Source organism: Chanodichthys erythropterus, chromosome 7, assembly GCF_024489055.1.
Source record: "Chanodichthys erythropterus isolate Z2021 chromosome 7, ASM2448905v1, whole genome shotgun sequence".
Taxonomy (NCBI): Eukaryota; Metazoa; Chordata; class Actinopteri; order Cypriniformes; family Xenocyprididae; genus Chanodichthys; species Chanodichthys erythropterus.
Genome location: NC_090227.1, coordinates 26,220,524 through 26,235,496, shown reverse-complemented (window position 1 = coordinate 26,235,496; position 14,973 = coordinate 26,220,524). Strand labels below are relative to the sequence as shown.

Below are 14,973 nucleotides of genomic sequence, written 5' to 3'. Positions count from 1 at the left end.
GCACTAAAATAAATGATTTACACACAGCAGAAAGGGAACTATATATGTCATCATATTTCAGTGATTACTTATTTTATATCTAACTGTATATAAATGATGGGGAGATTCAAAGTTTAAGGACATTAGATAACATAGGATGACATTAATGTGTGGCATAAAAGTGCCAACAAACTCCTAGTAGATACAGTCCAAGATTAGTGAGCCAATAAGAAATACTGGGGGCTGAAGAGGGCGGGCCATAGTCCCACCCAGGGAACCAATCATATCCTGTAAAGAGAGACATTAAGATGTAGGTTTGAAAGATGTCATATTGGTAAATGTATGCAAAGTTTAAATATGGAAATAATATATATATATATATATATATTATTTTTTTTTTAACAAGTTTTTCTTTAAATAAAAATATGTAGTTGACATTAAGATATTAATATATTTTAAACATTAACATTATTTTCCGTAAAGCTGCTTTGAAACAATCTGTATTGTGAAAAATGCTATACAAATGAAATTGACTGTCAAATAGTCTAAAAACCTACTAAATCTAAATTAATGTTTTATTCAAGTCAATTATATTATTTAATATGACATCATCAATATATTATATACCATATATTATATATGTATTATACAGTGTATATATATATATATATATTTATATATATATATATATATATATATATATATATAAATACACACACACAGATAGATAGATAGATAGATAGATAGATAGATAGATAGATAGATAGATAGATAGATAGATAGATAGAAGGATAACCACCATTTCAGATGGGATCTCTAAAAAATAACTAAAAAAAAACAAATTTACACAGTAAGATACCGTTTTCCATTGAAACAGTAATATACCATAAAAACAATGCCTTCTGGGTAATATTATTTGTCGTTTACGAGAAAGTAACCTATAGGATACTTTCTCGAAAATGACAAACATTACCCAGAATGCATTGTTTTTACAGTATATTACTTCTGTGTATTGCAGTGCATTCTGGGTAATATTATTTGTCATTTTCGAGAAAGTAGCCTATAGGCCTCTTTTCTTAAAATGACAAATATTACCCAGAATGCATTGTTTTTTGTTTTTGGAATATCGTGTTTAGTTTTTTTATCAGATATTTTTTAGAGGTTGCAATAACACTAAACTGTAATTGTGTTTACACTGTAATAGGCCTATTACTGTAAAAAACAACAACCACAAAAACCCTGCTATTTAAGTGTAGCAAATTGTTTGCTGTGTGATAGTTATTGTGATGTGTCATTGCTCTTACTACAGACGTTGTCTCGGCAGATCTCTGATCCACAACCGCTGCAGGCCACACCAGCTATATATGGAGTAACACCATGAACTTGTCCTCTGCAATGAAGCGTGTTAGAATAACATTACTAAACATCGCCACAAGAGGCAGACATCATAATATTTTGACCCGTGCTGTACTTTATTAAATCAAGCAAAACTTTTACATTTGGTTCACTTGAAAATGTTGCTGCATTCTTGCTGCAAATGATAAATTATTAAGTCTAACTTACGTATCGCCATAGTTGCACACAAAAATAGTGGATTCTGGGTGAGTGGAGAAGTTTTCGATTCCTTTAGAGCACACATTTACAGCACAGCCCAGCTTAAAGCTTGTAGACCACATTAACTGAAACATATACAAATAACACAAGGCTGATACAAGTGGAAACAAATTTTCAGTGCTGAAACAATTCACATACAAAGCTGTAATAACGTTAACGAACATACCTGTGCGTAGTGGCCGCACATCCGTGAGCAGTTGTTATTTTTGAGGGAGTAAACTCCTTCTTTGTTCCATCTGTGTACGGCGTTCTCCACCGAGAAGGCTGAAAACGGAGCCCCCAGCCAGATGTTCTCACCCATCCATCCGAATGGCGGATGCCCGAAATATGCCAGCCCGGGATGATGAGAGGCCTTGCAGTGTCTCGCCCGGTCTCTGGCACCTTTGGCCAATTCATTGTCCCAGGACTGTAGACAAACACATTCACACAACAATAATCCAAATCAATACATTTACAAAATATGATATGATTTAAGATATGACTGACAGGATTAGATGAACAAGCACCAAGATTTGTCCCAGAACATTTGATCCTTTTTACTTGTGAAGATAAGTTTGGTTGTTTTATGCTGAAGTATTTAACTTAATGCTATTTAAATCAAATGCTTATATTTCAAATAGTAGAACAAATTAATAACACATTTAAAATGATTATTGGTGGAGCGATATCTGAGAATATGCCTTTCAGCACCCTCTTCAAGCACCATCACAAACCTTTCTCTTCATTCCTTTACTACTAACAAAAATGCAATCCAGATCAATACACACACAATAGGGAGCTTTTTCTTTCCACTCATACAAAAACATCTCTCCATTGCCATGACAACCAGAATCATGGTTGTACATATTTGTTATTTTCTTAAACCAAACACTCTGGGACAAAAACAAAACAACATGCTGTTTAGGGTAGCATGCAGAATCTGTGTAATTTACATATATTACCATGAACATTTAAAATGTGGAACACTGGGACATTGGATTTCACACACGAACACGTAAATACTGACAAATGATGAGTAAACAAGACTGAGTAAACAACATGCTTAAAAAGCTGGGCAAATAATTATAAACACATAAATGTTTGAGGAATGATTAATCAAAACGAAACATAGCCGATGCTTCAAATACCTGCGTCCCGATCACCTGTCTTACCATGGAGCGCGCGCTGACCGCAGGTGGAATGACGCGCGAGCGGTGCGTGTTATGCGCCTGCACACACCTGCGGATGAACTCCGGTTCTGTTATTCCCGGCAAAAGCGCCAGAACGCCAAATGAGCCGTACAGAAGAACCGATATCCGTAAGAGAAGACTGCCGAGAGAGTCCATGGCAGGAGACTTGTCCTGAGCCGCGCTGCTTCGCTCTGGATAAATGAGTCAATGGAGCATCACTGCAGGAGACGCGCTGACCTGTGCGTCATGGTGCCGTGGATTTGCCCACTCTCTCTCCCTCTCTGTCTGTCGATCTCTCTCTCTGTCTGTCTGTCTGTCTGTCTGCCTTAGTACAGGGGCTTTTTAAAGGACCGAAATTGAACCACCCACCATGTCACGAAAAATTTTGATGCGCGGGGCTCTTTGTCTTCATCTCTCACGCACAAATTCACGCGCACGCCCGCCCGCGCGCGCACACATACACTAGTTATGTCCAAATGTAAAATAAGCCGTGCTACAAAAATGGCCATTTTGCCCTATTTAGCCACTACATATTTAGAATGTCTATTTTAAAAATGCATTTAAAGTTAGATAATTTATTTTAGATGTCAGCTGAGCTAAATATTAGCCGGGCATTTAAAAGAGCTTATAGGATTTTAATGAAAATTATTTCAATGTTTAAACGACTGGAATGGATATTACCTTTAATCATAGATTTATTTAATAATAAATTGATGTAATTATTTGAGTATGCTGTCTTTCAAGTAATTTTGTGTTTTATCTAATTTGTTTGATAGTTATTTAGATTAAAAAATATATGTATAAATCTGCTCATTTTATACATTTGTGTAATACATTTTAAAATGTTGCAAATTTTATTTTTTATTTAACTCTTATTGTCCTTACACTAGCCTACTTATTTTTATACAGGCGTTTTTTTAAGTCTCATTCGTGATCATAGTCAATAAATGGGTATTTGTAGGCTATTCATTTTATTTTTATTTTAGTGTTAGGCATTTCAGACTTCATTACCCACAATCCTTTAATGATGACAGTCACGCTACCATCGTGTGTGTGTGCTGTGTTGGGTTTAAAATCACCACAGCAACGTGAGCTCGGGAGTGAAAACCGTATTAAAACTTGTTAATTTTGAACAACTATAGTATTTGCATACATAAATATAGTGTACAGTAACACTAATAATGAAAGCAAACGTGAAATCTTCACCCTCACATAAAAGCCTGCAACAGGTAAGTGCGTAATAACTCGCTTTTAAATCGAAAAGGTGTTCATCGTTAAGTATTCTTTCTGTTTGCATGTATATTTATACTGAAGCCCAAGATAATTGGAGCAGACCGCGGGCCGAGGCCAGCAGAGTAAGTTAAGAGAACTAAGATAAGCTTGTAAACACATACAGTATATTGTTAATAATTTATTAAAGTTATTAAATGTCGCTCACAGAGTTCCAGTGCTAAAGTTAGAGACCCTGCAAGACGCGGCGGAGGAGGTGGGATAACAAAACATGCTGTGTAGTTTAATGACTTGATTATGCAAGCAGAGTCGAAGCAGGTTTAATACTATTGTACATGTAATTTTTTTACAGCATCTTGCCATAATTCCAAAGAATGCTGCTGTCACAGGAGATCTGTCGGCCATGAGTTGGGGCTCTCCAAACTCCACACAGTCAAAGCAGGTGCTCATTCAAAATTAACAGGAAAAGGAACACTTCACCAAAATTAAAATTCTGTCATTATATGCTTTTTACTGGTACTGGTAGTTTTTCCCCTTTTGCAATTACAAAGAATGAGGCTTTCGAGCTTTTTTACATAAAGCCAACATGTGCCTGGGTTTGAATTAAGCTTCTTGTGCTTTTCCCTCCCGGTGTTTTACGACCAAGATGAAAGACTCAATTAAAAATCACGTGCCTGATGTGGATCATGGAGAATCACTACAGCTGAGCCACAGAGATCTGGCACAGAGAAGTCCACTGTACAGTCACAAACCAAACCTGGATTCATCCACCTTCACCTCTAAAAACACAGCACAACCCAACTACAACCAGTCCAACACTGTACGGCCCAACAGCAAGATGATGGATGCGGTGAGTTCAATACATGGCCGACGGTCCCTATTCTATCAAGTGCTTCCTTACTCTTCTTTGCCAGAGATTTTCTTATAATGAGAGACTGCAAACTCATGTTCTTTACCATTGAAATAAGCACAATAGTCAAGTTGGATCATCCGTCCATCAATGCATTCTTCAAAATGCTTTATCCTCTGCAGGTTGTGGGAAGCTTGATCATGTGCTCTTTATAAGGAAAAAATATACAGCACTCTGACATAATTTAAAGGATTAGTTCACTTTCAAATTAAAATTTCCTGATAATTTACTCACCCCCATGTCATCCAAGATGTCCATGTCCTTCTTTCTTAAAGAAATTAAGGTTTTTGATGAAAACATTCCAGGATTTTTCTCCATATAGTGGACTTCTATGGAGCCCAAACAGTTGGGTCAAAATTACAGTTTCATTGCAGCTTCAAAGCATTCTACGCGATCCCAGGTGAGAAATAAAGGTCTTATCTAGAGAAACCATCACTCATTTTCTAAAAAAAAAAAACATATATACGTTTTAACCATAAATGCTCATCTTGAACTAGCTCTCTTCTTCTTCTTCTCTATTTGAATTCCAGCAGTGTAGACACTGCTAAGTGTATTACTGCCCTCCACAGGTCAAAGTTTGAACTAAATGTTATATACTTGCACTAGCATATTATATATGACAATTTAGTTCAAACTTTGACCTGTGGAGGGCAGTAATACACTTAGCAGTGTCTACACTGCTGGAATTCAAATAGAGAAGAAGAGAGATAGCTCAAGAAAGCATTTATGGTTAAAACATATAAAATTTTATTTTATTTTTTTTAGAAAATGAGTGATGGTTTCTCTAGATAAGACCCTTGTTACTTGTCTGGGATCATGTAGAACGCTTGAAACCGTAATTTTGACCTTCAACCGTTTGGGCTCCATTGAAATCCACTATATGGAGAAAAATCCTGGAATGTTTTCATCAAAAACCTTAATTTCTTTTCGACTGAAGAAAGAAGGACATGGACATCTTGGATGACATGGGGGTGAGTAAATTATCAGGAAATTGTAATTTGAGAGTGAACTAATCCTTTAAAGGCTTTCTGAAATTTATAGTTAGTTAAATGTTGAGAAAGACCGTTGAAATAAGTGTAAATGTGCTATAAATTAATCCTAGCTGTCACTCCAAAATGAATGTTTTGGAAAACATGAATAGTCCCCTCCCCCCCCCCCCCGCGATTTGTTTTTACAATATATTTGTAGATATAATTTAACTATAATACTAAAATTATATATTCTTTTATAAAATGATATATAATTTTTAAATTGTAAATAAATAATAGAAATGATTTATTATTATTTTATCCATACATTTATTGTTTCCACACAAAAGCAGTTTACTCTGGCAATTATGGCATTGACTTTTTATCAGGTCAGACATTATCTGGCACGTTTTTGACCAGAGTTTGTTGTCTCCCCCTGGAGGAGGGTGTTTGTTAAGCTCCAGAAGTCCTATGTGAGCATGTAATGTGATTGGATGATATATTTGTGTTTGTGAATAGGAGGGGCTTACTGAGGAGCGGAAACTGCAAGCAGTAATTGAGCAGGTTATGGTTGACCAGCTGTCGAGGTCAGTATCTCTCTCACTCTCCTCTCTGTTCCATTTTTGTCAGTCTGTGGTTAGTAATAACATCGTGAGGGTTCTCTGATGCTCATGCAGGGCTGTCATTAGCGATCCGGAACAGAATGCTGTGTCTGTCAGTCCCACGAGTGTCCCACCACGCTACAGGAGAACTCTTCACCACACTAAGTAAAACCCACACACATATATGACTCAGATACAAAACGCTCTTTCTCCCCTTCTGTCTCATACTCATGGGTTTGGAGAAGATCATAGTGGTTATTTCCCCTAATTATATTTTTATTTTTATATTTATTTTTGTACATAAATAGAACTTTTTGCTAAGGAAAGCACCACTATTATTTATTGTTGCTCATACCTGGGGTTATTGATTTGAACAAATCATTAACCAGCCGCATGTCAGCGTGCAAAAACAAAACAAAAAAACACTCAGAACACCCTCATAACCACATAGCAACGCCTTTGCAACAACCCACAAGCACACAGTGATCGTGATGGTAAGTTTTACAAGAACTGGCAAGAACCATTTATATTTTCAGTATACATACATAAAATAGAGATTTTACTTAGAAATATTGTTGACTCTTATGACAAATTGCTTGGGTTGTTCCTCATTTGTAAGTCACTTTAGATAAGTGGTTCTCAACCTTTTTGCCTGATTTTGGTTAATAGTCACCTGATGTTAAAAGGTAACACTTTACAATAAGGTTTCATTAGTTAAAGGGTTAGTTCACCAAAAAATGAAATTCTGTCATTAATTAGTCACCCTCATGTCGTTCCACACCCTTAAGACCTTCGTTCATCTTCCGAACACAAATTAAGATATTTTTGATGAAATCCGAGAGGTATATGACTCTTTCATAGACAGCAATATAGTCAACACTTTCAAGGTCCAGAAAGGTACTAAAGACATCATTAAAACAGTCGACGTGACTGCAGTGGTTCAACCTTAATATTATGAAGTGCCAAGAATACTTTTTGTGCACAAAAACAAAACAAAAACAACAACTTTATTCAAGAATATCTTTTCTGTGTCATTCTTCTACGTTGTTTACGTCCAGCGCTTCCAGGTTCTACGTCAGAACGCTGACTCATTATTGGCCGGCTCCTGCGTCAACATCACACGCATGTGTCGTGCTGCTCACTTGTGCAGCTTTGGCCAATATGAGCCGGCATTCGGACTTAAACACGGAAGCCTTCACTGTGCTTACTGCGTCACCTGTGTAAGGATAATGACACAGGTAATAATGTTTTGTTTTTGCAGACAAAAAGTATTCTCGGCACTTCATAAAATTAAGGTCGAACTACTGTAGTCACGTGGACTATTTTAACAATGTCTTTAGTTCCTTTCTGGACCTTGAAAGTGTTGATTATATTGCTGTCTATGTACGAGTAATATACCTCTCGGATTTCATCAAAAATATCTTAATTTGTGTTCTGAAGATGAACGAAGGTCTTAAGGGTGTGGAACGACATGAGGGTGAGTAATTAATGACAGAAATTTCATTTTTGGAGAAACTAACCCTTTAACTACATTAGTTAACATGAACTAACAATGAACAATACTACTACAGCATTTATTCATCTTAGTCAATGTTAATTTCAACTTTTACCAATACATTATTAAAAACAAATGTTGTATTTGTAACATTAGTTAATGCACTGTGAACAAACATGAACAATCAACGAACAGCTGGATTTTTATTAACTACCATTATTACAAAGATTAGTAAATGCTGTAACAAATGTATTGCTCATTGTTAGTTCATATTAGTTAAAGGGATAGTTCGCCCAAAAATGAACATTTTGTCATCATTTACTCACCCTCAAGTTGTTACAAACCTGGATGAATTTCTTTATTTTGAAGAATGTCAGTAACCAGACAGCTGATGGTAGCCATTGACTTCCATAGCATCACTTTCTGTCCTTTTAATACATTAACTAATGTTAACAAATGAGACCTTATTGTAAAGTTTTACCAATTAAATTATTTAATCTTTGTTTTATTTTGATTGGTTTTCATTTGATATTATTGTTTTATTTTAAACATATTTTTTTTAAATGTATTTAATATCCAACTGGCCATGTAGCAAGCATTTACAGAAAGTCAAAATAGGAGGGTTTTTGTTGAATCTAGTTAAATTAAGTTAAAATTTGTCATCACTGTATAAAAAATACTCATGTGCCTGCTAACAATTTGCTCTCTTTGATAAAAACTGATTTGTGATAATTAGATTTTTGTTTTATCTACAGGGTACAAACTCGGATGTCTTTAACGGAGAACACCTTATCCAACAAGCTCTGTTTTCAAGCCAGGATTTTATCAAGGTAGTATTATGATGGAGATCCAGAATTTTTTGTGTGTTTTATTTTGTAATGCACATGTTTTTGATATATAGGTGTGGACGTGAGGCTTGCCGAAAACTGATTGGCTTCTTTTTCACATATGACCAAACACTGACCGTGTATGAGTACCGAAATTTTGGGAAAAACAGGTAAGGCTATGTTGCTTTGCATTTGTGCGAATACAACACATCACACTTTGCTCATACACATATAGGTATATTTTTGTAAAGATAAATGTTAATCAAAACTTTTTCAGATGGAACGCGTTGCCCTTTATCGCTCGTGGTGTGTATTTGAACAGAGGGAGGCCGTACAGCCTGCAGGACATCTCACAGGTTCGACACTCATCATCTTTCACACACTCACCGAATAATAATAATCCATTAACACTCTGCCTGCATCCCCCAGGGTGCCGAGCTTCATTTCTGTACAGACGGCCCACACCTCCCCCAGAGTCTGAGACAGCAGCCGTGCCTGACCCTCAGAGTTACTGATGTGGATGACACAGCCAAGGGAGCCCTGCTGTACGTACCACTCACACACATACGTACATGAGTGCGCAAGTTAGAGTACTGAGTGTTTCTTTTGCACAGATCTCAGTCTGGGGAAGATCTACATTATCTCTCTGAAGAGGAAGTCAATGATCGAAACACTCTAAAGGCAATTCAAGGTTAATTCTTAATACTTTTTTTTTTTTCAAATGCATAAGCATTTATACAAAATGTCCACCTACACTTGATGTATGTCATTTTTGATGGCTAATTTTAATCGAATTATTTACATTTTCCAATTAGTTGCATTCACTAATGTCAGTTGGTAAGATTTTTAAGAAGTTTTTGAAAGAAGTCTCTTATGCTCACCAGTGCTGCATTAATTATATAACAAAAATACAGTAAAAAAGTAATATTGTGAAATATTATTACAATTGAAAATATAGGTTTTCTATTTAAATATATATTTAACACTTTAAAATAAGGTTCATTAGTTAACAGTTAACTACATTAGTTAACATGAACTAATAATGAACTGCACTTCTACAGCATTTATGAATCTTTGTTAATGTTCATTTGTAACATTTACTAATACATTATTAATTCATCGAGAGTTGTACTTGCTAAAATTAGTTAATCCACTGTGAACATGAACAAACAATGAACTGCTGGATTTTTGCTAACCCTTAAATGCATGACTGTTTCGCCAATCATTCTTACATATTCGGGTCTTTATCGACCCGGATCTATACCTGTTGCGATAATATAAAACTCCTCTGATATTAGAGTAAAAATTACAGAAGAATAAAATAAAGCATATTTTGTTACCTTTTGGAGCTTGAAAGGGCTCCGTTTGAGCAGATGTTTTATGCCATCATCACTGTCCTCGTTAGAGCTCATTTGCCAGTAAATTCAACAAATAATGGGCTAGTTTTATGTTTGAGGTCATGAATATGAGCCGATTCGCGATCTCAAACGTATTCTCAAAACTATATAATATTCAACATCTTCAAAATCAATATTTCAATCACTGTAACAGCTTCAAGATTCATCCTGTAACAGTTACAGTCATTTGGTTGCGTTCAGTACTTACTCTGCAGTAAATCACTGAGCCATTTCATGTTTTTCTTATTATTTCATTTTCTGTCTGAATGAGTCGTCACTTCATCATTGTGTATCAGACATTGCCACCTTGTGGAATAAAGGTGAATTGCAGTTATTCCGTCATCTAAGATTCAATTATTGTTGTGAAGAATAAATATACATACACTCATACACACCTCGGGTCGTTACCGACCCTATACAATTTTTTTTACAAAAAATGAATAAAAAAATAGGCATTCTTTTATAATTTTATGATTTTTTTTCTTGTTATATTCTTTATAATGAATTGATTGAGGAATACCAAGAAGGTTGATGTCTAACTTTAAAAAATGAACGAGGAGGACAGTAGTGAATGACCCGAGGTATGCATTTAAGGGTTAACTAACGTTAACAAAAATGAACAAATACAGTAATAAATGTATTGCTCATGGTTAGTTCATGTTGATTAATACATGAACTAATGTTAACAAATAAACCTTATTGTAAAGTGTTACCAATATATTTTATAAATGTAATTTATTCCTGTGATCATTACTCCAGTCTTTAGTGTCACATGATCCTTCAGAGATAGTTTTTGTGGAAATTGTCTAATTTTTCTTTCAGGATTCTTTAAAGAATAGAAAGTTCAAAAGAGCAGTATAGACTTGGTTGGAATTACTGGGAACGCCCACAAAAACGTCATATCCGTTCATGCCGTGGGGGAAAGCAAACCATTCGAATTAACACGGGTAGACCTTGTTAGACGCTTGGTCTTTACTCTTCGTAATAATAGTGATATTTATTTTAGCCTAAAAGTTGCTGTGTGGCATTCTTCACCTCTAATAAGTTAAAAAATACACAATCTGAAGTTTTATATACTGCCAAATAAACTGATGGAGCTGATGTTCTGATAACCCTGTCAGATTTTGTTACCTCCCATTGAAACAGTAGGTAGCACAATTCGACAGTAAAAAAATGATTGAATCAGATTGTGCTTCCAGTATGACATTAATGTGGTTTACGGCTTTATTAACATATACACAAACCCCAACCCTAAACCTACCCTTACTGTAATGCAAGTACATGGTGGTAGCACAATCTGATATATAATATTATTCTTTAGAACAAGTGCAAATCGACAGCAAAAAATGATACCTATCAGATTGTGCTTTAATGTCTACACCTAAACCAATCCTAAACCTACCCTTGCAATAATGCAAATACAGTAATTTTGTGTTATTTATCATGGCAAAAATGATGAAATATTGGGGTGCACACTCAGTAAGCCCGGGTAGGATGAAATGTCATCAGGACACTGGCAAGGAGGACAAAGTGGCTGAAATAAACAAATGTCGTTCCTTGATATTTTGTAATGTAAAACCACTCCTGCAAAGCCACTGGTGAAAAAATGTGAGCCTCCAGGGACCTGTAACATAATTCTTCATGTTGCTCTGCAAGTAGATTCCTGTGTGATATAGCACATCCTTGAATATAGACTAATAGCACTGAGTAACGTCGCTGCTACAGTCGAAACTATGCATGGAATTTATTCATTTCACATGCTAAGACATACTGTTTTCTATAGCTTTAATGAAAATGGAATAACGATATACAGACTGTTGACCCTGGGATACTGATATTATAGTCAGATTGAACAATCTAAGATTAGCTGTCTATTATACTTGGAGTAGGGTGACTAGACGTCCCCGTTTTCCGAGGACATTCCCGGTTTTTGGTGTTCTATCCCCGACTGGAACTGAAATATCCCCGTTTTACAGCTCGTTTAAAACAACCCGCAAATACATTGCAAAGAAAACACGACTAACATACAGCAGCCTGTTGGTTATCGGAGCAATCGTGTAGTGATTATATTCGCCAACAGAGGGGGCTGTGCAGCTACACTCCTACACTCGGTCGCACGCACCGCTGTTCATGAAGAACGTAACCAAAGTAATACTGTTTGTATCCGTTTTATAACAGGGCCTCAACAGGGTATGGGATTATTTTGCACAAATTTAAATGTCCACAAAAGTTCCGCAGTCATAACACAACAATTTTCACACATAACGTTACATCATAACTATATCACGTGGTGAAGGTACACTCAGATATAAATGAATAAAATAAATAATACACTTGCAACTTACTTTGTGCTTAAAATTAGTCTAAAATGCAAAATAATAGTTAAATAACAATCTTAAAAGTTTTAACTTAAGTTTTTAACTTAAATGTTAAAATGTTATTTCTGTATACAGTATAAACAGCTTGTGGAAATGAAAATATTAAATTCAATAATGAATGTTAAATATTTGTTAAATGCCATTTTATTGATCTTATATTTATGTTTTATTTTTGTAATGCAATGTGCTTTTGTAAAGTCATACTTCTGTTATAACATATTGTTTTGAACTGCTTTTGCAATGGTTACTGTTTAATAGTGTTATAGTTTTTTGGTGAATTGTAGGTTATTAAAACCAGACCAAAAATCCTAATAATAAAGCTAAATCATAATAATTCTTTATAAAACATTCAAAAATGTATTGTCCCTGGTTTTCAAATAATATATAATAATAAATGAGATTTCTATATTTTGGCCACTCAAATAGGAAATGTACCCGGTTTCCATTCCGGAAATCTGGTCACCTTAACCTGGAGACTCAATTAGGTAGCAAAAAATGTCGGGAAACGGCCCATCTGGCCATTCCGTTGGGTTGTTTGTCCAGTCACGGATACTGTACGGACTCAGTTTTTCAATGTATCTGGCTCTATCGATTGGCAGAAGTGATTCTAGGTATGTCATACTGGTTTAACACACCATACTTTTCCAGTCAGGGGCAAAGGATTGTTTTCCCCCACGCCGACGGGAAAACACGACACGACATCGACCAAGTCTTTTGTAATGTTATAAGTGTCTTTACTCTCACTTTTGATCAATTTAATGTAACTTTGCTGAATAAAAGTATCAATTTCTATTATAAAGGTTCCCTAAATCAAGATAAATTAAGAGCATTAAAGAAATTACATTACTGTCAGACAAGTAAATAAACATGCTGAATAGATAAAACATGGTTTTAAAAATCACTTCACCTTAAAGTGACCTTGTACTTTTAATGGCACATTAATAATTAACCAGTCACAGTAAGCTTGACACGGAATCCAGCACTCTGATTGGTGGATGTTTTTGCAGGTGCAGCGCGTGATCGGCTGAGGGGACGTGCGATCCAAACCCTAATCAATCTAGGAAGAGACCTGAAGAATTTAGATATGAAGATTGATAGTGTTCGGCAAAAAGTGCTGCTCAGACAATCTCTGATAGAGCAACTGTGCCTTACTGAGCAGGTAAAGAAAAATAAACATAAAACATGTTTAAAAAAGAAAAAAGCTACATTTGAAGCAAGTCTCATGTCTATCTATGTGAAATGATCAGACTGTAGGAAAGCACCAGGCATGTTGATGTAGAACTTAACGTGAGAGTGCTGAGCCGTTACATTAGCGTGTGCTGTGTGTGACAGGACTTCGAGGCGGCGTGGAGGATTGTGAGTCGGCGTGCAGAGAGGCGGGTGCACCCCGCTGATGTGATGCGTGCCGTTACCGGGGAGATGAGTGAGAACAGAAAAGCCATTTTCCTGAAGGTGACAGACCAGCCCGACTGCTTTTGTCCTCCAGAGGACGCTGTTGAGCTCTGTGAGTTAATGAATTTCCATTTTGGCTATTTGCTAATGTTACTATCTTTTCTCTTTTTTTAGGTTTATATAAAGCTTGACCCAAATAAAACCGGCTCCATCTTCCTGAGCGATATTGAAAAATTCTATAGAGGCAAACAACAGTCTGACGCAGCACACGGTGAGCCACTGATCATTTAGTCTCTTGCTCACAGGCAGCAGCTATTGTAGTCGTGTTTATTCACTGTCGGTCAATATTTCATGACAAACAGTGAATGTTGGTAATGTGGAACGTGTGGTACTTCAGTATTAATTTCTGGAAAAGCTTGATAGTTCAATTTACAGATATACTTGATGAGGCAATAAGTAAAACAACCTCACAAAAGTATTATTGCTGCATGGGCAACATGGATGACTGATGTTTATAAAGATATTACTGAATCATTCTCATTTCGGACTGTTGACAGAAGCTGGTCCGAACCCTGACATTCTGGCCTTCGTACGGGAAACAGGAAAGGTCACCAGGACTGTCTCCTATGCTGAGTTTGAGGACTATTATGAGGGTCTAAGTATTGAAATTCCTGATGATGAAGAATACATCAACAATCTGAGAGCTACCTGGAGTATCTGACACACTCTGCCTAGTTTAGAGAATGACACTTTCTGAATATAAATAAAATATTGAGCTTTCATGTACTGTACACAGTAATATGTTTTTATAGTTTTTGCTTTGTTGCAGCTTAAAGTCACTTTATATTACTCATATTAATAACCATTCATATTCCAAAATGTGACTTCTGAATTGACAAAATGCTTTAGCTTTGACATGGTACGCTGTGTTGTATAATGCACAGTGTACACTACTGCTTAAAATGAAGGGATCAGTACTTTATTTACTTGTATTTTTTCAAAGAAATTAATA

General features: G+C 35.8%; 2 protein-coding genes across 3 annotated transcripts; one reads left to right on the top strand and one right to left on the bottom strand.

The window, feature by feature from the left end:
- Nucleotides 1-39: 39 nt before the first annotated feature.
- On the bottom strand, nt 40-3,090 carry glipr1b (GLI pathogenesis-related 1b). 2 transcript variants are annotated; one of them, XM_067389182.1, is made up of 5 exons: nt 2,721-3,090; nt 1,760-1,999; nt 1,543-1,658; nt 1,284-1,369; nt 40-267 (listed from the first exon to the last, which is right to left on the bottom strand). In XM_067389182.1, exons 1-5 carry the CDS (start codon nt 2,916-2,918, stop codon nt 143-145), a joined length of 765 nt encoding a protein of 254 aa, XP_067245283.1. In that variant the 5' UTR covers nt 2,919-3,090; the 3' UTR covers nt 40-142. The 2 variants fall into 2 exon arrangements, with proteins under 2 accessions (XP_067245283.1, XP_067245284.1); XM_067389183.1 differs by having other exon boundaries at nt 2,745-3,090.
- A 766-nt stretch (nt 3,091-3,856) lies between these two features.
- caps2 (calcyphosine 2) lies at nt 3,857-14,923 on the top strand. The gene is made up of 16 exons (XM_067389981.1): nt 3,857-3,991; nt 4,077-4,117; nt 4,203-4,248; nt 4,345-4,434; nt 4,639-4,842; nt 6,390-6,457; nt 6,548-6,637; nt 8,723-8,797; nt 8,869-8,964; nt 9,072-9,150; nt 9,224-9,339; nt 9,409-9,485; nt 13,577-13,728; nt 13,902-14,021; nt 14,136-14,232; nt 14,519-14,923. Exons 1-16 carry the CDS (start codon nt 3,944-3,946, stop codon nt 14,680-14,682), a joined length of 1,563 nt encoding a protein of 520 aa, XP_067246082.1. The 5' UTR covers nt 3,857-3,943; the 3' UTR covers nt 14,683-14,923.
- Nucleotides 14,924-14,973: the final 50 nt, after the last annotated feature.

Bases quoted from the DNA above. Each gene is read 5' to 3' on its own strand.
- glipr1b (XM_067389182.1), bottom strand. From the start codon at position 2,918: ATGGACTCTCTCGGCAGTCTTCTCTTACGGATATCGGTTCTTCTGTAC. The intron at 2,000-2,720 runs GTATTTGAAGCA...GTTTGTCTACAG, and splicing joins GACAGGTGATCGGGACGCAG to TCCTGGGACAATGAATTGGC. The intron at 1,370-1,542 runs GTAAGTTAGACT...GCTTCATTGCAG, and splicing joins GTGTGCAACTATGGCGATAC to AGGACAAGTTCATGGTGTTA.
- caps2 (XM_067389981.1), top strand. From the start codon at position 3,944: ATGAAAGCAAACGTGAAATCTTCACCCTCACATAAAAGCCTGCAACAG. The intron at 3,992-4,076 runs GTAAGTGCGTAA...TTTATACTGAAG, and splicing joins CACATAAAAGCCTGCAACAG to CCCAAGATAATTGGAGCAGA. The intron at 8,798-8,868 runs GTAGTATTATGA...TTTGATATATAG, and splicing joins CAAGCCAGGATTTTATCAAG to GTGTGGACGTGAGGCTTGCC.